This window comes from Balaenoptera ricei, chromosome 4 (genome assembly GCF_028023285.1).
Source record: "Balaenoptera ricei isolate mBalRic1 chromosome 4, mBalRic1.hap2, whole genome shotgun sequence".
Lineage (NCBI taxonomy): Eukaryota > Metazoa > Chordata > Mammalia > Artiodactyla > Balaenopteridae > Balaenoptera > Balaenoptera ricei.
The window spans coordinates 115,828,729-115,848,808 of NC_082642.1; the positions used below are offsets into that span (position 1 = coordinate 115,828,729).

General features: G+C 40.8%; 1 protein-coding gene across 5 annotated transcripts in view; it reads right to left on the reverse strand.

The window, feature by feature from the left end:
• CRYBG3 (crystallin beta-gamma domain containing 3) overlaps positions 1-20,080 on the reverse strand; it is a 112,178-nt gene that overhangs the window by 78,848 nt on the left and 13,250 nt on the right. For all 5 annotated transcript variants that reach the window (XR_009502952.1, XR_009502951.1, XM_059921321.1 and 2 more), the window contains exons 2-3: positions 16,505-16,571; positions 1,645-2,078 (exon numbers count right to left, since the gene is read on the reverse strand). Coding sequence is in view for 3 of the 5 variants with exons in the window: in XM_059921321.1 (XP_059777304.1) it covers positions 1,645-2,078; positions 16,505-16,571 (501 nt within the window). In the remaining 2 variants the exon portion in view is untranslated. The remainder of the gene's footprint in view (positions 1-1,644; positions 2,079-16,504; positions 16,572-20,080) is intronic.

Here is a 20,080-nt window from a genome sequence, read left to right on the forward strand (position 1 = left end):
CTAATGAGCTACACTCACATGTTGTAAAGGGTTAGTCATGCCAAGATAGTCTGTTTTCTACAACATTCTTTCACAGGTTGTAGTTGAGTCTTCATAATTGAATAGTATTAAGAACATAAAACTGTCCTTTAATTAAGGTTTTCCCTAATAAAGAAAAATAGAAAGAAAATGGAAATGTCAAAAATACATAACTTTACAAACTAAAGATGGAAAATTAAAAAGGTTTATTTTCACAAACTGAATAAAGAACATATTCATTTCATGTATTATGCAATTGTGCATGGAATCTGTAGCTTATCCAATATAATTAAAGATATGTGATCCAAACAATACTAAGAAAAAAGTAAAATATCTAGACATTTCAAATATTTAAGGGAATAGACATACATATTGAAAATCTGGAAAGGTTTTTATGCATTTCAGCCCAAACATAACTACCTATCATGTGAACGTTTATTAAGCCTCCAAGTACTACGTATGGCTGTAAACTTAATACATCTGATACTACAAAGGTCAACCAAAGACATGTGTCATTCTTCAAAGAAAATTCTATAAAGGCAACCTGAAAATAATAGCGTTAGAGCAAAAGTATTCAATATATCTAATTCACTTTAGTAAGTATGATTAAGCTACTTTTTTAGCATTAAGATTTATTTCCTTTCAAATTACATAGTTAAGAATATCTTCGGGCTTCCCTGGTGGCACAGTGGTTAAGAATCCGCCTGCCAACGCAGGGGACACAGGTTCAAGCCCTGGTCCAGGAAGATCCCACAGGCTGCGGAGAAACTAAGCCTTTGCGCCACAACTACTGAGCCCTTGTGCCACAACTACTGAAGCCCACACGCCTAGAGCCTGAGCACTGCAACAAAGAGTAGCTCCTGAGCGCCACAACTAGAGAAAGCCCACACAGCAACGAAGACCCAATGCAGCCAAAAATAAATAAATTAATAAATTTTAAAAAATAAAATAAAACAGATCCTTATCAGTTACAAATGAATACTTTTATGTTACACAAAATGTCTAATGGACTCAACATTGTTATAAACATTTGCTGGATAGAAAATGTTCCTTCTAGCTCATGTGAGTAAAAGAAAAACAAGTTAGTGCTCATTTGTAAATCAAAGAAAGAAAAAAGGGGTGGTGAAATGCTCCTTAAATTTGTTCAAGATTTGTTTCTTGGAGCTGTGGGAAAGGTTCAAAAGGCTAATTTCATGAATAAAGTCAATTTAATTTCTTTTCTTAACCCCTTTAATTGGATTCCACAAAGAAAAGATATTGATGGAATGTGAACACAAACCGTAGGATTATTTTTGTTCCCAAAATGCAGATATTGAACACATTGCCTGTCCTACTACAGAAGAATTCAGACAACAGAAAACACTCCCATTTAAGGAAGTCTTAAATCAGAAATAAATTGTTTACTATGACAAAGTTAGCACCTAAAAGGTATTAGTACCACCCCCTAAAATAGCTCAAAGGGCCCTAGATATGTGTATGGTACACAGAATCATATAATTTTTCACCTAGTAGCAGGGACGTTACAGAATACTTTTTCTAATCCCCTTAATGAACAGTGGTAGAACTAAGGCTCAAAAGCTAGGTCCAAAAGCTCAGTTTTTTTAGATAAGTAGATTTTAAACTTACTTTCTTAGCAAATCATTGGTTTCCTGTTCACTGTCTTGTGTTGTATCCAAAGAAAAGGCATCTGAGAATTCAGCTGAGCTGGACTCTTGTGCTTCTGCTGGAAGTGCCAGGGTTCCCAGGGAGCCACTGACAACAGCCCTCTCCCTTTGGACCCCTTCCTCAGGATGGTCACTGGGATTTCGTAAGTCTTTCTCAGTTTTGTCATGTTCACCTTTGAAAGAAGATTGCTTGGCTTCACCAAGAGATGATTTTCCTGAGATATTGAATAAGTTACCAAGAAACTGAAAAAAGCTTTCTTTCGGCTGTTTATCGCTTTCTCCCATTTTGGCATCTGAAGTGGAACCGGAAAGGTCATTTGGCTTTTTGGAATCTTCCTGTGTTGGAAGAGTGATTAGCTTCTCAGCATGGTTCCTTTTGTCCTCACTTTGGGGAATCTTTGAAAACAAAATAGAGAATATTAAGCAACATCATTTAAAAAATGACATAGGCTAACTGATAACCTATTACATGACACACTCTGTGCCAGACGCCAGGGATACATCTGTGAATAAGACAGATGGCTTCTGTTCCCTAGTAGTTTACAAGCTACTGAAGGGCACCGTCAGCGGAACTTTAACAAAGCTATATAGTAAATGTCACAAAGGGGGAAGTACAGCCCACGTGGGGACCCAGGAGTAACTAGTCCAGATTCGGTTGCGGCGAGAGCAGAGGAGGTAACTCAGGGGGTACTTCCTAAAGGAAGTGCCCTCTGAAGGAGACCTAAAAAGTGCCTATGTGATGCCTGTGCACCTCCCTCACTCTCTGTTCTCCGCTCCCTGCGCCTTCTTCTCCCCGTCTCTCTGCGTTTAGAGAGGTGTCAGCTTCTAAGGAGTTTAAAATGACTGGAGGTAAGAGTGTAAAATGAGAAGAGCAAAAAGTAAGTATGGAGAGATAAGTAAAAGGACAGATCATGGCAGACCTCAGAGGTGTTTAAATTTAGCCTTTATGATTACAGAGCTAATGGACAGTATTTTCACACACTCGGTACCTCAGACAACACCTAAATAGACTGCGTCATTTCAGTACTGTGTTAACCCCTGAAGCTGCCACACGGTGGAGAACTGTTCCTCAAGAAGATGAGGAAAGACAGCAACATGGTGCATCAATTTAGAGGAAAAGCCCGCTACAAACTCTTCAAGGTAAAACACAAAGCCCTGATATGTGCATTAATGCAAACGGTGGGCAGCACCGGGAATTCCTGCAGACGCTAGTTAAACACTTTCAGGGGTGCATTCTACCTGCTCGTGATTAACCTACTAGTGAAGCGAGCTCCCATTCACGCGCACTCTGTGTGAGGAGACCGAGCTGCCCCATCAGAGTGCGCGCTGGCATTCCCGGGCACGCTGCTCCCGAAAGCTGCGTTAGCTTCAGGCCTCCCCAGCACGCTTACTCACCTACTTGTAAAAGGAATGCGGTCTGACAGTATCTGCCAGATGTCACACTCACTAGTCCTTATAAAAGGAAAGCTCAAGTGTGAGTCAGAAAAATATCAAGGTGAGACCAACTTAGGCCACTGTAGGTTCACAGGAAAAAGTTTTGTAAGAAGCTGATCTTCAAGAAGGCAAGAACATCATAAGTATAATGTCATTTGTTCACCTCCCTTCCCTGTTTTAATCCAAATTCAAAACAGTTTAAAGGAGTGTTCCACTAACCACTGATAATATTTGGCATATGAATGGTTGAGAAAATGTTTAGAACCCATTAGCCCAGGAAATTAATTTCAAGCGAACAAGATCTTTTGTTTGTTCCCACCTTAGAAGTCAGGGATATTTTTGAGGAAACACACAGCATAGCATTTTTCTATGTGTGACGTCCTTAATATAACTTGTGAGTCTCTACGTTTAGAGTAGCACCAGCCTTCCAGAGTCACTCAAAGTCTCACCTTTTACTGGTTTCAAGGGCAACTCGATCCCACGTGCCTCCACCTCATCCACCCAGCCTCCTTGCTGTTTATGGGAGTCTGCGCTATAAATTAACTGCGCCCTCTCCTCGTGTTGACAGCATAAATGGTCTCTCGGTACAGCAGTAGAAAATATGCTAGTTGACATTTTGAAAGTGATCATGTGTATGAAAGACATATATTTTTTGCCTTTAACTACTCCATTTAATTTGTTGTAATGGCCATCCACAATATTTCTTCCTGCTTTAAAATGAACTAAGACTGCAACACGAAGAGAACAGTGATTTGTTTTCTGCAACGAGTATGATCACTCATCCTGGGAGGCTACCCGAGGAATGTGAACTACAGGCTGCTCACTAAAATAACACAAATATTCCTAAAATGCTTTAGAGATTCACAAAGCAGTTCTACAAAACTGGGGCAATGGTTTTTAAAAAAGGAAAACTTAGAGAACACGGAAATTATATTTTTTGACATCCATAAAATTTCAAGACAAATAATTTGTCAAAAATACTTCACTGCCTCAATTATTTTTACTTGACAATTCCTTTCAAAATATAATGGACTGCTGTCTCAACAAGGAAAATACATTTTGCTAAACCAGTGAAAGCCTTCCCATTTAACGTTTTTAGAGTGATACATATAAAATTCTTAAAAATCACTTGTTTTGGGCTTCCCTGGTGGCGCAGTGGTTGAGAATCTGCCTGCCAATGCAGGGGACACTGGTTCGAGCCCTGGTCTGGGAAGATCCCACGTGCCGCGGAGCAACAAGGCCCGTGAGCCACAACTACTGAGCCTGCGCATCTGGAGCCTGTGCTCCGCAACAAGAGAGGCCGCGACAGTGAAAGGGCCGCGCACCGCGATGAAGAGTGGCCCCCGCTTGCCGCAACTAGAGAAAGCCCTCGCATAGAAACGAAGACCCAACACAGCCAAAAAAATTAAGTAAATAAATAAATAAATAAGTCAGGAGCTCTTTAAAAAAAAAAAAAAAATCACTTGTTTCTCCTTCCCCTCAATTATCACTTCTTTGCTATTCCAGAATCCCTGTATCTTAAATGTACTTCAGAGCATTTTAATGCCTTAGTTGCTTAATTTCTGCCTACTAATCTTATGAGAAATTTGTATCAGTAATTAAAATACCTTCAACAACACCACCAAAAAACTATTTAAATTTAGAGACAAAAGTTAGCACGAAAGAGCACTGCTATTCAAAGTTAACACAACAAACCCAGGATTTATATAACTACATCTTAAAATGTGATATAAAATAGCTGCTCTTTGCCCTCAGCCTAGACAACAATGAAGTTCAGCCTGCCACAAGCTAGGGCCAATGTCACCCGCCAATAGGACTGTCTGCCACTGTTCCAATGAGTACTAGAATGAAAGCACCCGGGATTCAAGCAAACATTAACAAAACATCGATTCCAGTTGCCCTCAAAGATGTTGGGATTACGAATATAACATATAAAGACGACTAATGAAGGCATATGTATCTTGGGAATTTAATTTTTCTTCCCCTTCATACTCAATATGTTGTAACGCAGTGTCCTTAGGTCCAAATTCATCCGTCTATCTATGCTCTTTGCTATGTGCCCAATACAGGGAAACACAGGAGAGCATTAAGTACAATGATTAAGAAGACTCAGCTGTGGCTTCAAGGAACTTACAGTCTAGCAAGATACTCATCATTATATCACTGTGTGGGGCACAGGAGAGATATGGACACAATGGAAGACAAAATTAATTTGGCTGGGGATGGGCAGAATCCACTACACGGAGGAGGTGATGTCTGAGCTTGCTCCTGAAGGGTGAGAAGAGCGTTCAAGACATAATGTAGCGCCTGGGTCGAGCACACAGAAGCGTGAAGGACGTTTATTACGGCAGGGCTGTGGGTGAAGAAGACTGGGGCACAGAGGATAGAGAATGAAGTCGATAACATGACCAATTAGAAGTGGAGGGTGAGAGATAACAAAGTCACAGATGATTAAGCTTTCTAAATTGGGAAACTATCTAAGTAGTTAAGACAAAAATGGATACGGGAAATAGAAGGAAAGGTGAGATTAGAGCCTTTGTGGGGTTTGGGGGAGGTGAGGCAACAAACTAGATGTCAAACGTGTAGAATCTGTGGTCCCCTGGTGAAGCAGTCAGAGCACAGTTAAGAACACAATTTGGCGATACACAGTGTGTTCAGGGGAAAGGGGGACCAACGAAAGAGCCTTGGGGAGAAAAGATTAAAAGGCAGGCACAAAGAAGAAAACAATCAGTGAAAGAGATGGGTAAGGCCAAAACCAGAGCAGTCATCCCACCAGAATGCTGGTCTCCAAAGGCAAACGCCGAAGGATATTTCCAAAAGCAAAGGGGAGAAAATGCCAAACGCCACTGTAAGGTCAAGAAAGGTGAGGACTGTCCTCCTCACTGTTCTTCAAAAACATGAGGCCCACTCATCCCTCGGGAATTGTGCATTCACTCTTCTCTCTGCCTAGAATGTTCTTCCCCCACAGAGCTATATGACTCACACCCGCTCACCACCTTCACACCTTTATTAACTGTCATCTCTTCATTTGAAGTTTCCCCAGTCACTCTATCTAAAATCGTAAGCTCCTCCACTCTGAAACGGCCTATATCCCTTCTCTGCCTTATTTTTCTCCTTTGTACTTGCTAGTATCAAATACACACATCTCACACACACACATATTATTTAATATGTTTCTTCCTCTAGAAAGTAAAAGCCACAAGTGCAGGGTTTTTTGTCTGTTTTATTCATTGCTGTTATCTCTAGCACCTTGAAATGTGCCTGACAATAAGGGGTGCTTAAATACTTGTTGGACTAATAAACGAAGGAATGAAGATCATAGAAAAGCCCTAGGAATGCAGGAGAAATAGTCATAACAGCTCAGGAATTTGTGAGTACAGCCCCAAACGCAAGGTGTTAAACAGTGAACACAGAGCAAAGAAATAGGAACACTTGGTAAATAATTCAATAGAAGGCAACACTTTTGAGAGATTTTTTTTTAACTAGAGAAAAGGTAAAAAGGTGACAGTTTAAGGTCCAAGACAGAAGAAATGACTTTTTGTTCTTGTTTTGTGGCTCAGCTCTACACCTGGTGGGAAGGGAGTAACGGGTGTACAACAGAAGGATGACGGATTTGAGAAAGGAAAGCAGAAGGTGATGAGATGAAGAGACCAGTACAGTCTCTAATACTCCTAATAAAGGGGAAGCACGAGCCTTGGAGCGGAGTAGGGGCACTTCCTCTTCCAGCTACAGTGATAAGGAAGTGGCTAAAGCCTGAGCAGTTCTGTAAGGGGGAGAAGACTATGAGCAAGGTCCCACAAGTGGCTCTGACCTCAGTAAAGTGAGAGGAGAGATGCTTAGCTGAAGGGACACAGAGGTGGAGCTGGGATCTGAGCTCCCAAAATAGAGAAGACTTGGAAGAGCGTTTGGGGGAATGCAGCAACAGGCTGAGACCAGGTGTACCAAGGAACAGTCGGGGTCAATGCAAATTTTAAGGTATTCATTCTTATATAAATGATGAACGGCGAGATACTACTCTATGCGCTTTGATCCAACAGTGAAAAAAAATATACCAAGAGCCCTGCTTTCACAGAGCCTACACTCTAGGGATGTGAGAACTTATTTTCAGGTCTAATTGGCATTAGTTTGTCACCTCCTTCATCAGCCTCTAACAGGTGGCCGGTGCTGTCCCAACCTGGTGACTGGCACGGGGAACAAGGTCAAGAAGGCCAAGGGGTAGAGAGTGTCACCAAAGAGTCTGTTGAGTGAGAAACAGTGAAGAGCCGGATGGCCCTTCCTTTAGTGTCTCAAGCACCCGGCTCGGTCATCCTCCCCCGCGCAGGCTCTGCCTTCACTGCACGCAGCCGGGAGAATCCTTACAACGCCCTGACCTGCAGCTCCTTAGGAGCCTCAACTCCGATGACCTCCACTTCCGCCGGACCTCACTGTTTGGCAACCCCTGACCCTTGTCTTTACCCATAATCACCCAGCCTGTGAATCTCAATCTCAGGCATCCCCAAGTGTTCACACCCTGTCATCTTTCCAGCTCTCTTAACCCACTGTCCCAGGTGCACCCACCACACCAGTCCTCCTGCCTCATCACAGCTTCTGGCCTCTCTCACTCTGTCCCTTTCAGCTCCCACAAATTTTCGTATCTTTTCTATCCAGCCATCAAATATGGCTAACACCCTCAGAGCCCCTTTTGTTTGTTCTCTGGTCATCCCCACCTGGAAAGATTCCAGTTTTATCTTTTCCACATAAGTGAATGCATCTTGCTTTAAAAATCCACAGGGATATGCACAACTATGCAGATGTAGGCTGCCAATAATTCACGATTTACAGCCTCTGCTGGAAATCAGTCTGCAACAGTCCCCATTTTCCACAGCAACTATTTCAAACCTTTGCCACGCCCCTCAAGCCACGCCCCCTCCACCATCCCATCCGTTGCCCAGCAGAGGCACCTACCTTCTACTTCATGGAGATGCTCTCCTATGGTCCTGCCTCCACCCCTCCTCTACCTGCCTCACAGCACATCTGTCCCACTTCCTTCACTCACCCTCACCATAAAGGGATGAAGGACTCCTCCTCTAAGGATCCACCAGGGCACCACTTCATAACGCTTGATGTCTCCTAAGGAACCGCACTTCCTCATCTGCCCCTTCTGCGAGCCCACCATCCAAAAGTCTAAGTCCAGGGACAGCCTTCTTCTCTGCCTTCACGACCAACCTCCTTAAAAGGAGTCACCAACCCTCACATCCATCTTCTTTCCCTTTCCTCCCAGTGACTCCTTGAGCCCCTGCAATTTGGCTTCTGCCCCAGTTGTGCTCTGACCACGATCTCTCAGAGACACTGTCCTACTTGCTAATTCAATGTACTTTTTTTCTGCCCTGGTCTCATATGATGTGTCTACAGGAGATGAGACTGAATCTGATCCTGAAAACCAATCTTCCTTGGCTTCCATGACATCACCCTGAGGTTTCCCTTCTTCCTCTCTTAATGCTCTCTCCATCTCCTTCAAGTTCACATCCGTCTAGCCATTCCCTACATATCATGTTTCTCCAACTTCCAGCCCGGGGCTACTTTACCTTCATGATCTTCTTATGAGGTCTCATTTCTCACAGATTAATCAGATGATTGCCAGATTTGTATTCTCAACTCAGACTGTATATCCAACGATCAACCCAACATCCATACCCACCTGGATGCTTCACTGGCACCTCAAACTCAATACATCCAAAACTGAACTTTATCATGCTATGTCTCCATTCTTCCATTTTCTGTAAACTGTAACACTCCCACTTGTTAAAAAGTCAGATGAAACATCAGGACACCATGACCTCTCTCCTAGAATACTGCCAGCAATGAATGACTTGTTTCCTTGCTTCCATTCCTAAAGTTCCCCAGTCTGCTCACCAGACAAAAGCCACAGCAATCTTTTAGATTTCAAATCTAATCATCCTTAAAGGCCTCCATTGGCTGTGCACCCTTGTCAGGATAAAATCCAAACTCCCTAGCATGGCATTTAAGGTCTTGGTGGATCGAGCCCCTCTCTGATTCCATCTCTTGTCACTCGCAACGCTCACAGTGCCTAATGTCACCATATGCGGTCTTAGGCATTCATGGGAGCCTATTTTCTCCCCCTTCCCCTCTTGCTTCCTCTTTCTCTTACTACAGGTATGTCTTTGCACAAAGCTATTACCACTGCTGAGACCATTTATCCCTTGCCCTCTTTGCCTGGGAAATTCCTACTACAACTCAAAAGCTATTCAGAATGGAAACTGCCTACATATATGCGTGCGTGCGTGCGTGTGTGTGTGTGTGTGTGTGTTCTTCCAATAAACAACTCTAACACCCTATTTTTCCTTGTCACCACAATGTTAGGGCAAACAACTTTATGCTTTCAGCATGAGTTGGACTATTACCTAGATTACTTACAGTTACCAAAATCTGGCATTCATAAACTAAACCCAGCTGCTTACTAGACAATTCTAGTTAGTTTTCTCCGAAGATATCTGGCCACAACACATTACTTGGCAGAATCATTCCCTGATATCAAGATTGGGTAACTGGTGGCACCTTTCAGCAGGACAGGGAATACAGGAACAGAAGGAAATTAGGATAAAATACACTGAATTCAACTTTGAGTAAGTCAAATCTCATACTCAGTGACCTTCACAGGAAAGGTCCATCAAAGAATTGGCTCCATCACCCTGAAGCTCAGGAGAACACATTGGGCTGGAGGGACAGATGTGATTTTTGTCATTGGCTAAGATGTAGGTAAAATCAACCAGGGCAGGTGTGTAAGGTGAGAAAAGAAAAAAACAAGATGACATAACGTAGGGGAAAACCATTCCTTCTTGTTATGGTATAAACACTTCTCCAATGAAAACACTGGGCCAGAATAATAAATGTTTTTAATTCTATGAGAGCCTTTTGGAGCTCTCAAATCAGTATCTGGCACCTGGGGAGGCAAATTTACTCACAAAAATCTAGAGTATGTACATGAGCCTTCATCCCCAGTTTCCATTTTCATAAGGTATGCCACCACACCACAAAGTAGGACTATTCCAGGTCTATGAGAGGTTGGAGCCGCTGCAAATCAAACCAGATACCATGCAATACATTCAACATCCAAGAACTCTGAGATATCAAGGCCCCAGAGCAGCACCAGCCATATCAACAGGCTTAAGCCCTGGCAGCCCCTTTGGTCACGTGAATGGCGCAGTAACATGCAGTGCAATCTCCACTTCAGGCACCCTGACAGCACCCAGTCTTTATAGAAGCAATCAAGGGTGAGAGTTTTTGACTTCTAGCTAAAGTTCAATGTGCATACATACGTTCATGTATGTCTTCTTTTCAAATGTTACAGAGAATCGATGTTTCTAATAGCTGATTTCCATACTATTCACCCAGAAAAAGTCAGCACCATTCTTAAGCAAAGAGTTAGATTCTAAGTTGTAGTCAGACTGTATATGGCAAGAAGACAGCTCTTTTCCTCAGTACCTAAATTGTGTTGGGTATCGTGCAGTGCAGCACATGTTATCTCAGTTAATTCTAAAACACTTCTATAAAATAAGGATTGACACCTCCCACTACAGAGCAGCAAACCAAAGTTCAGAGAGGTTGAGTAAATTTTCCAAGGTTAGAAAGCTACCACATGGAGACCTGGGATTTAAGCCCAGATATGTCTGATTCCAAAGACTGTGTTCTTTCCATCACTGCACGTGTAATTTTAAAACTGTTCCAAGGAGGTGCCGTGGCTGGCGGAGGCAGGGAATAGTGGCCGACTCTGAGGCTCCAGGCTACTCATCCCCATCATCAACAGGGGAGCGTTGCTTGAATCTGTTTATATAGGGGCTTCCAAGTCCAACTATAGTTGAAATTTTTAAAAAGAGAGTTCCCGTGTTTGAAAAAGAAAAATTTTTAAATCTTGATATTAAATTGATGTCATATTGCTATTTGTATCGCTGACAAAAAAAGGACAGCAAGCATGCATTAAGGCTATAATTTATTTTAAAAAATTAGTTCAGTAATTAAATTTCTCCTAACCATGCAAACATTTAATATACTTAAATTTGACTACCATTTCACCTCTGGCCAAAAAAGAGTTGAAAAAGACCAATAAGGAAAGAAGAGTTACACAAATCAAAATATAAACAAGTGCATAATTTAATATATTCACCTTACTAAACAGTACTGTACCCTCAATATAGGCATTGATACAAAGAACAATTTGTGACTATTTTTATTCAGTGAGATACTCTTGAGCTACAATTCTTCCATTTTTACATATCAGTGAACAGTGGCAACAATAAAACAAAAGCGTGGTTCTTTTTAGTAAATTATTTATGATAATATTAAAAATAAGGGTTATGAATTATTAACAACTAACAGTAATATGCACTAGATTGACACTCCTCGGTTGTCCCTAGAAACATCATAGGCATATAGCAACCAGACATCTCTTTAAAAATACCAGAACCTTCACAAAGTTGTATGATCAGCTATGAGCAACAATTCTAAAATGGGGCAAGAGTTAAACTTTATATAAAGCAGACGCCAAGCTACTGAGAACAAGCCTAATAATCATCAAGTTATTTAGGCCTGGTTTGGAAAATCTATAACCTATGGCTCAGATTTAATTCATTTTATTTAGCTCATGACTCATTCTGAAAACAGACTTACTGCCACAGCTCTTTTAATTTTTAATAGGATTTCTTTTTGGTAAATTAAGTTTATAAGTATACCTTACAAATTAAGTTCACAAATGGGAAGCACTATGGTATAGAACTGCATCTGAATTCTCCTGCCTCCTCTCAATAATAATATGAGTTTGTCAAGTGACAATCTCTCTGAGATTCACTTTCCTCAACTATTAAGAGATAAATATTCTGGACTTCCCTGGTGGCGCAGTGGTTAAGAATCCGCCTGGCAATGCAGGGGACCCAGCTTCGAGCTCTGGTCCGGGAAGATCCCACGTGCCGCGGAGCAACTAAACCCATGCGCCACAACTACTGAGCCTGCACGCTAGAGCCCGCGAGCCACAACTACTGAGCCTGTGAGCCACAACTATCGAAGCCCGTGCGCCTAGAGCCTGTGCTCTGCAACGAGAGAAGCCACGGCAATGAGAAGCCTGCGCACCACAACAAAGAGTAGCCCCCCGCTCTCAGCAGCTAGAGAAAGCCCGCGCGCAGCAGCAAAGACCCAATGCAGCCAAAAATTAAATAAATGAAAAAATAAATAAATTTATAAAGAGAAAAAGAGATAAAAATTCTGATTAACACTGGAGATAAACCACACACACTGATTTCTTCTCTTGTACAAAACACTCTAAAATGACAGTAAAGGTTTTTTTTTTAAGTTATAAATACAAGGAGAGGAAGAGAGTAGATACTAGCAGATAAGAGATTTCAGAAAAAGTTTAGAAGGCAAAAGCAGATGAAGGCATGGTAATTGACCAGAAGAAGCTTCCACCCAAGTGTCTGCAACAGGGAACTTTGATCATAAGGGGGAAACAATCTACAGACAGATTGTCAGCAGACCACCTGGAAAAGCTCAGGATTTGAAGACACTAGGTACTACTTAGGGCAATATGAGACATGGGATTAAGAGCAGAGTTTGGTTGAAAATCTCCAAATGGAATACTTGACCCCCAGGGCTCTTCCTCCATCCCAAGCAGTTAAACGATCCTCCCTACCTCCCAACACCTCTAGCTCCCAAACAAACTTATATAGAGAGAACATCTCTGAAAATATTGAGACTTTTGGGCAGACTGAATTTGCGGTATCAAAGGCCATCCATGTAGAAATGTCTGGAACTCTGACAATCAAGTCTAGAGCTCAAGAGGGATGTCGGGTAGAGATCTGAGAGCCAAAAGATGAAGTAATAAGATTGGAAGATACTACTTTGAAAGACTGATGTTGAGGAGGGTTAAGGACTTTGAGAAACATCTACATGAAAAGTAATTTAGCCATTAGAGAATCAGTGAAGGAAACAGAAGGGAATGGCCAGAGGCAGGAATTGGAACAAGAATGTACAATATCATAAGTGCAAATATAAAAAAGAAACTTTCTGGAAAGGAGACAAGACTTGGAAAATCAAGTGTCTCAACTGGTTAAATACAATAAGAACTAAGAAAAGGCCACTGATGTTAGCAAGAGGTCAGGGTTTCATGGAATGACTCTCACTCATTTAACAACTATGACAATCTCACTCATTTAACAACTATGACAATGTATGGCAGGCACAGTACTGGTTTTCCAATGTCTAAGGGAACCAGGAGAGAGACCGGAGTCAGATTAGAAAGCATTAAGAATTAAACAGTGATTATGACAAACTTTCATAAGAAATCTTTGAGTTAAAGGTAGCAGTAAAATGAAATGATAGCCTGAAAGGAAACCAGACCCATGAAAGGAAAAAAAATATATTTTTTAAAATTTTATATATTTAGAGAGAAATAGAGGAATCCAGTGAAGATGGAGAGATGGCGAAGTCCAAAAGAAGGTGGGAAATTAGAGACCAGTACCACTAGCAGGGGGATTTAGGGAGCTTAGCCTTGGAAGGCAGGAAGGGATGAATAGTCCTCTGAAGTCGGCAGAAGGGAGCAGGGCATTATAACATGCCTTCCCTCTCTTTTAAATAACAGTAGACATGAACACAGCAAGAGTCTAAGGTTGCAAGACAAGAATCTACATTCCCTATAGAGAAATAAACATAGAATATGGACTAAATATCTGGAATTTTGCCAGCTAGATACAAAAAGTGATTAACATAGAAGAAATATATATTTCAGTGGAACAGTAGATGCACATGTGAGAAACAGATTCCAATGTTAGCAAAACAGCAAAATTTGTATAGCGTATAAATGATATTTTAAGAACTAAGAATCTAATTATGTCCAAAGATAATATAAAGCTTCTACAGTCTCCAGTTGTTTGAAAAATATGATTAATTTTTTGTAGCTTAAATTTATAACAAAACAATCAATATCTTGATGTGGTATCTCAAGGTCAAATACAAAAAGAAATGCACTAAAAACATTCCTTATACATAAATCTGTTACATTTTACACTGGAGAGGAAAAATGGTACACATTTTTCCTTATCATGGAAGGCATTATCATAAAATTCAGGTTAAGAAGATGGAAGCGTGGCAAGAAATGTCACATTACAGTGGAGTGCTATGTTTCAGAAAACCATTCGTTACAAAGAAAGCAAATGCGTGTTTTATGCTAATTGCCAAATAAAAAACTTTAAGTGAGACTATTTAAAATAATAACGTCATAGATACTGTTGCTAACCTTTCTTTCCCCCTAGGTATGCAGCTGACAATTGATATTATCAAAATACGTACTTTTTTCTTTTCTTTTTTTAATTGAAGCAACAGGGATTTACTGTATAGCACAGAGAATTATACCCAATATCCGGTCATAACCTATAGTGGAATATAATCTGCAAAATGTAAGTATTTTTGATGCCTGGCAGCAGCAGGTCCCAGAACAACTGGGTCTGTGTAGCGAGGCTGAGGAAATCCTACCAATAATTTCCAGAAAGTAAAAAAAAAAAAAAAAAAAAAAATACAGTTACATGGTCCAATGAGAGTGCCGTGGTGCCCTTTCTACCGTGGGCTAACAAAACTGCCCATGTATAAGTAATCCTATAGGCCTCAAACCATAAGAGAAACAGTTTCACAACATGAGCCCTGTTTACTTGGGGGCCCAAATCCCAAACTGAAATTATCCTGGGCACTCAAACCAAGATACTAAGAATGGATAGAAAAGATCATAATCATGGAGGCCCAGCCACTATATCTGCCACCACATAGACACTGAAGCCACAAAGATGTAACTTTCTGGAGCAAAACTCTGCAGGTGGAAAGCAGGACTATTGGAAATTAAAGTCTGAGGGCCAAGTGTGAAGACTAAAGGTTTCTTTCAGTGAGATTAATAGCTGAAGTGTTACGTATCAGTTCCAGGCTAAGCAGACAAACAAGTAGAGACCAAGAGAGGAGAAGAGAGCAGGGAAAACATGAAGGTTCTCTGAAGCTCAAGGGTGGGTGCAGAGGCAATGAGGGATTAAGAGAGAGAATGACAGGAGCTGGCAGCCAAAGCAACTTTGAAGTTTGAGATCTCAGAAGTAACATACGTACTTCCTGCGAAGCAACTCAAGAGCAAGGTTCAACGTATAGAGTTAGAAGGAAAAATCTTGAAGTAAGGCAACTCAGGACATGTAAAAACTGAGCAAGAGGGAGAAAGCTACAGAGCCCATGCAGTGGTAAACCAGCAAGCTGGCTAACGACTGGCTGAAACAGAATAGGTAGCAGGTGTTATAAAACCTGGGAGCAGGATTTAGTAGCCAAATTCACAAAGGAAGAAGAAAGGGAAGGGAAGCAAGGTGATCCTGATTTTTTTCTTTCAATAAAGTTTTTAAAAAAAATCAGATTCTGATTTTTTTTCCTTTCAAAAAAATATTTATATTGCTAACTATGATGGAGAAGGAGGCAATAAAGAATGAAAACAGCTTTGTCTTTACCATATTTAAGGTCTTTAGATCTCATATAATGTTTAAGAGTCCCCATATCAGTAATAAAGAATTCAGATGACTTTCTGGTCCTTCCACTGACCAAGCTAATGTACCCAGAAATCCCTGGAAAGCACAAGCTTTCTCCTTGACTGTCATAAATCGTTTAAAAAGAAAGTAACTGGGACCAAACTCCATGAATGGGAGACAGCTACCAAAACTTGATCACATACCTGGCCTCACATCCCCAAACAACACAAACATCCAATTTCTACAAAATCACTTATGACTAAAAAGAAATGTTATAAGGTTGAGTGGTTTTCCAGGATTTTTAATCACACTTTTCCGTAACTATTTGTGTAGAAGTGTACCTTATACTCTTTTCATGCTTGTCCTGTAGATGCAGGGAAAGCCAGTTCATATATGAGCTGACAAACATATCATCACATACTAATGACATGTACGAACATGTCATTAACTTCTACGCCCTCAAAAGCACTCTTAGTTGTCAGAAGCATTTGAGAAAACACAGCATAAATCAAAGAAGTTCCTAGAGAAAAGAGACTGTGGCAGTCAGATGATCCAATTTACAGATTAGAAAACCAAGGCACAAAGAAGTTAAATGCCTCAGCTGAAGGCCTCACAGTTGGTTAGTGGCTACGCTGGGGTAAAAGCACCACTGCCTCAAGTCTCTCCTCAGTCCTCTCCCCCTACCCACACCCCAAGATGCAAATGTCCAGTAGAGCTGGGCTGGAGTTCCACATAAAATAATAAGACTTTATGCTCTTTCTGAAACGGAAAATGAGATGACAGAATCTAAATGAATAAGAAACAGCAGAAACTAAGAAACATATTTGCTGGATATAAAATAATATTAATTTAAAACTATACCTTTACTGCTTCTGATGAAAGTACATTTTCCTTTTTCTGACTTGTGCTCATGGGCTCATTTTCAACACTGAAAAATAAAAACCACAGTTTCTTTTGAAATTAAAAGAGAATTACTAAAATCATACAGTTTCTGTGTTTAATGAAAAAACTGAAAGGTCCTTTATATCTGCCATGCTCAAAAGATTCACATACAAAGTGTTATACTAAGAAGATGTTGATAGGAGTCTCTACACTTGAAACACACATTTGAAAATGCTCATCCAGGCTCCAGACATTTTTGTGAGTCCATTCTGCGCTGTATTTTCTTATGCTGACGACCAGCATCACACTAATGATGCACCTGAACAAAGGAGCACCAGTGTACAGCTATCATAATCTTGGAAAGTGTTACCTTTCGTTGATTTTATCTATATTAAGGCTCTCCACGGTGTAATCTTTTTTTAATGCCTATGCTGAGTGTTATTTGGAATATATTTCTACTCAGCAAATTTTTATAAATGTATAGGGTCATCTAGCGAATTCTGGGGATATTCAAAATAGATGCAGGTTTATCTAACCCCGAATGTGTCCCAGATGGCCCCTTAAAATTCTGATTTTCCAGATAGTCACTTCTAATTGTCCTGTCTGGAATACCTTCACAGATGCCTTATGAGATGTCACAATAACCTATTTTGCCTATTAGGCACACATACATTTTAGATCTAAATATTTATGTCTCTATGTTTACATATTACTTTCTTTTCATACTTTGATAATCCTAGACAAATTGAGTAGCTCTACTCTAAAGGTTATCATGACACTCTACCATGTGCTGGGGATTGTGCGAGGCCTTGAGGATTTAAGGAGTAGGTCAGGGTCTTTGTAAAAAGTCTAGTAGGGGAGACTGATACGCAAACAAACAAATAATACAACTTGATACAAGTTATAACTGCTGAATGAAAGAAGTGCCGTGGAGCACAGAGGAAACAGGAGGCAGTGACTCTGCCTGCTCAGTCAAGTGCCCACAGAGGACGTACAAAGGCAGGAGGTGATAGAGAATACGGCATTTTGGGGAAACCGTGTTCTGTTTGTTTGTTTTTAATATAAGACTGGAGCACGGGGGACTTCCCTGGTGGCGCAGTGGTTAAGAATCCGCCTGCCAATGCAGGGGACACGGGTTCGAGCCCTGGTCCGGGAAGATCCCACATGCCGCGGAGCAACTAAGCCCGTGCGCCACAACTACTGAGCCCGTGTGTCACAACTACTGAAGCCCGCGCGCCTAGAGCCCGTGCTTCGTAACAAGAGAAGCCACCGCAATGAGAAGCCTGTGCACAGCAACGAAGAGTAGCCCCCGCTCAGCGCAACTAGAGAAAGCCCGCGCAGCAACGAAGACCCAACGCAGCCAAAAATAAATAAATTAAAAAAAAAAAAAAAAAAAAAGACTGGACCACAGGATCTTGCGACAGGCAGAGGTAATCCTGCTAAAGATGAGAATGAGACCAGAGGACCCGTTGCAGAATGTGAGAAGCACTGGGAAGCCTTCAGGCAGGAGTATGACCGGGTGGGGAAAATCATACGAAATCGTGGTGACTGGCGGGAGGGAATGGAAAGGAGGAGGGGTCAATAGCTCACATCAGATGCAAAGAGAGGCCACATTTGTGCTACTTAGATTTTCTATCCATACAATCCAGTGCACTTGAGCAGACGATCCAGGCAACAAATGATAATGATAAAAAAACCAAAAAACAGAAGGGAGAAATAAAAAGATCATGAACACCTGGAAAACATAATGGATTAAAATTTCATTTAGTCTCAGACTCTATGCAGGAATACAAGGACCAACAAGATACAGCCACGCTCTTAAGCCTTTTAAATGCCAATAGGAAAAAGCAAGCATGTAAATAAGATAAATATGTGAGCTATGTGTTTAACACATGGAAATTCCATCGGAAAAAACAGGAACAAAAGTAGAAAAAAATAATGTACAACACAGAATTGTAACCTATATACATGTACATGTCTATAAAATAAGAATGTTTCAGATGGTTAATATTTTAAACGTGAGTGGGTTCTTATCTCTTTTTTCCTATTTTACTAGGCTTATCTTTTGCCACAAGGTTATTTACAATTCAGGTTTTTTAAGTTAAATGTCAATTAATACTTGTCTATTTAAGCTCAAATCAAGGAAAAGAGACTGGCAAAATACACATAAAAAAAGCATGATGTAAAAATTTGGAGTATAATCATGAATACTACTGATTATGGTGATTTTATAAGTGTATTCTCTAACTACAATCTATTTTGAATGACCTAAAAACTATCTAAACATACAATAGGCATTTTAGTATCCTAGTTCTTGCTTCAAGATTTCTGAAATTATACTTATTTAGAGTGTTTACAGGGTATTCTATAAACTTACTGCCTCAGTGAAATTGTAAATGAAAATGGTAAAAGTGTCTTTTCCAATACAAAAACTCTGCAGAAAATGCAGCTTGGTGTCCATGGGATTTAAGGCAGAACTCAGTATTTTCAAGTAGCTATAATCATTTCCACACTATAAACACGCACAAAATACCAGAAAAACACAGTTGTAAGTCAGCACATAAGTATTTTGCCTTGCGCAAACAACTGAAGAATTTAAAGCTGAAATCACCAAAAGAAGTAATACTTGACACTTCGTAAAACTTTCTGAAACTTATATCCTATGTTTATGTTTCACTAATCTTACTGCTAAATCAAAATTTTAAAATGTGTTGAGTTTTAAAACAAACAATATTTTAAAATTTGGGGTTAAGTATAAAAATCACTGCTTCAGATAAGCTTTCCCCACTTCCTTCCCAGATTACTAGAGTCCCTTCTTCATTTGTCTCTGACATCTTCAGGATCACTCTGCTTCAATCCATTCTTCCTGGTCAAAGTGATCGTTAATCTGACCGTGACACTCTTCTGTTCGAAAACTCCTTCAATAAATCTCCATCAGCTGATGAATAAAGTGAAGAGTCCTTGATATAGATATAGAAAGTTATTCACTTCCTGGTCGTAGACACACCTGTCACATAGAACTAATTCCCATTCTCAGAATGCACCAAATTCACATGCCAGCAAACCACTTTCTTCTCCTGCCTGCAACATCCTTCCCCACCCTGTCCAACTCTTAATCCTTTACAATTCAGTTCTAGCTTAACCTGTATTTTTTAAAAATAAATTTATTCATTTATTTATTTTTGGCTGTGTTGGGTCTTCGTTGCTGGGAGCGGGCTTTCTCCAGTTGCGGACAGCGGGGGCTACTCTTCGTTGTGGTGCGCGGGCTTCTCACTGCGGTGGCTTCTCCTCTTGCAGAGCACAGGCTCTAGGCACGTGGGCTTCAGTAATTGTAGCACGCGGGCTCAGTAGTTGTGGCTCGCAGGCTCTAGAGCGCAGGTTCAGTAATTGTGGCGCACGGGCTTAGTTGCTCTGCGGCATGTGGGATCTTCCCGGACCAGGGCTCGAACCCGTGTCCCCTGCATTGGCAAGCAGATTCTTAACCACTGCACCACGAGGGAAGTCCATTAACCTGTATTTTTTGTGCTCCCATGCGCTCAGTGATACCCCTCATAC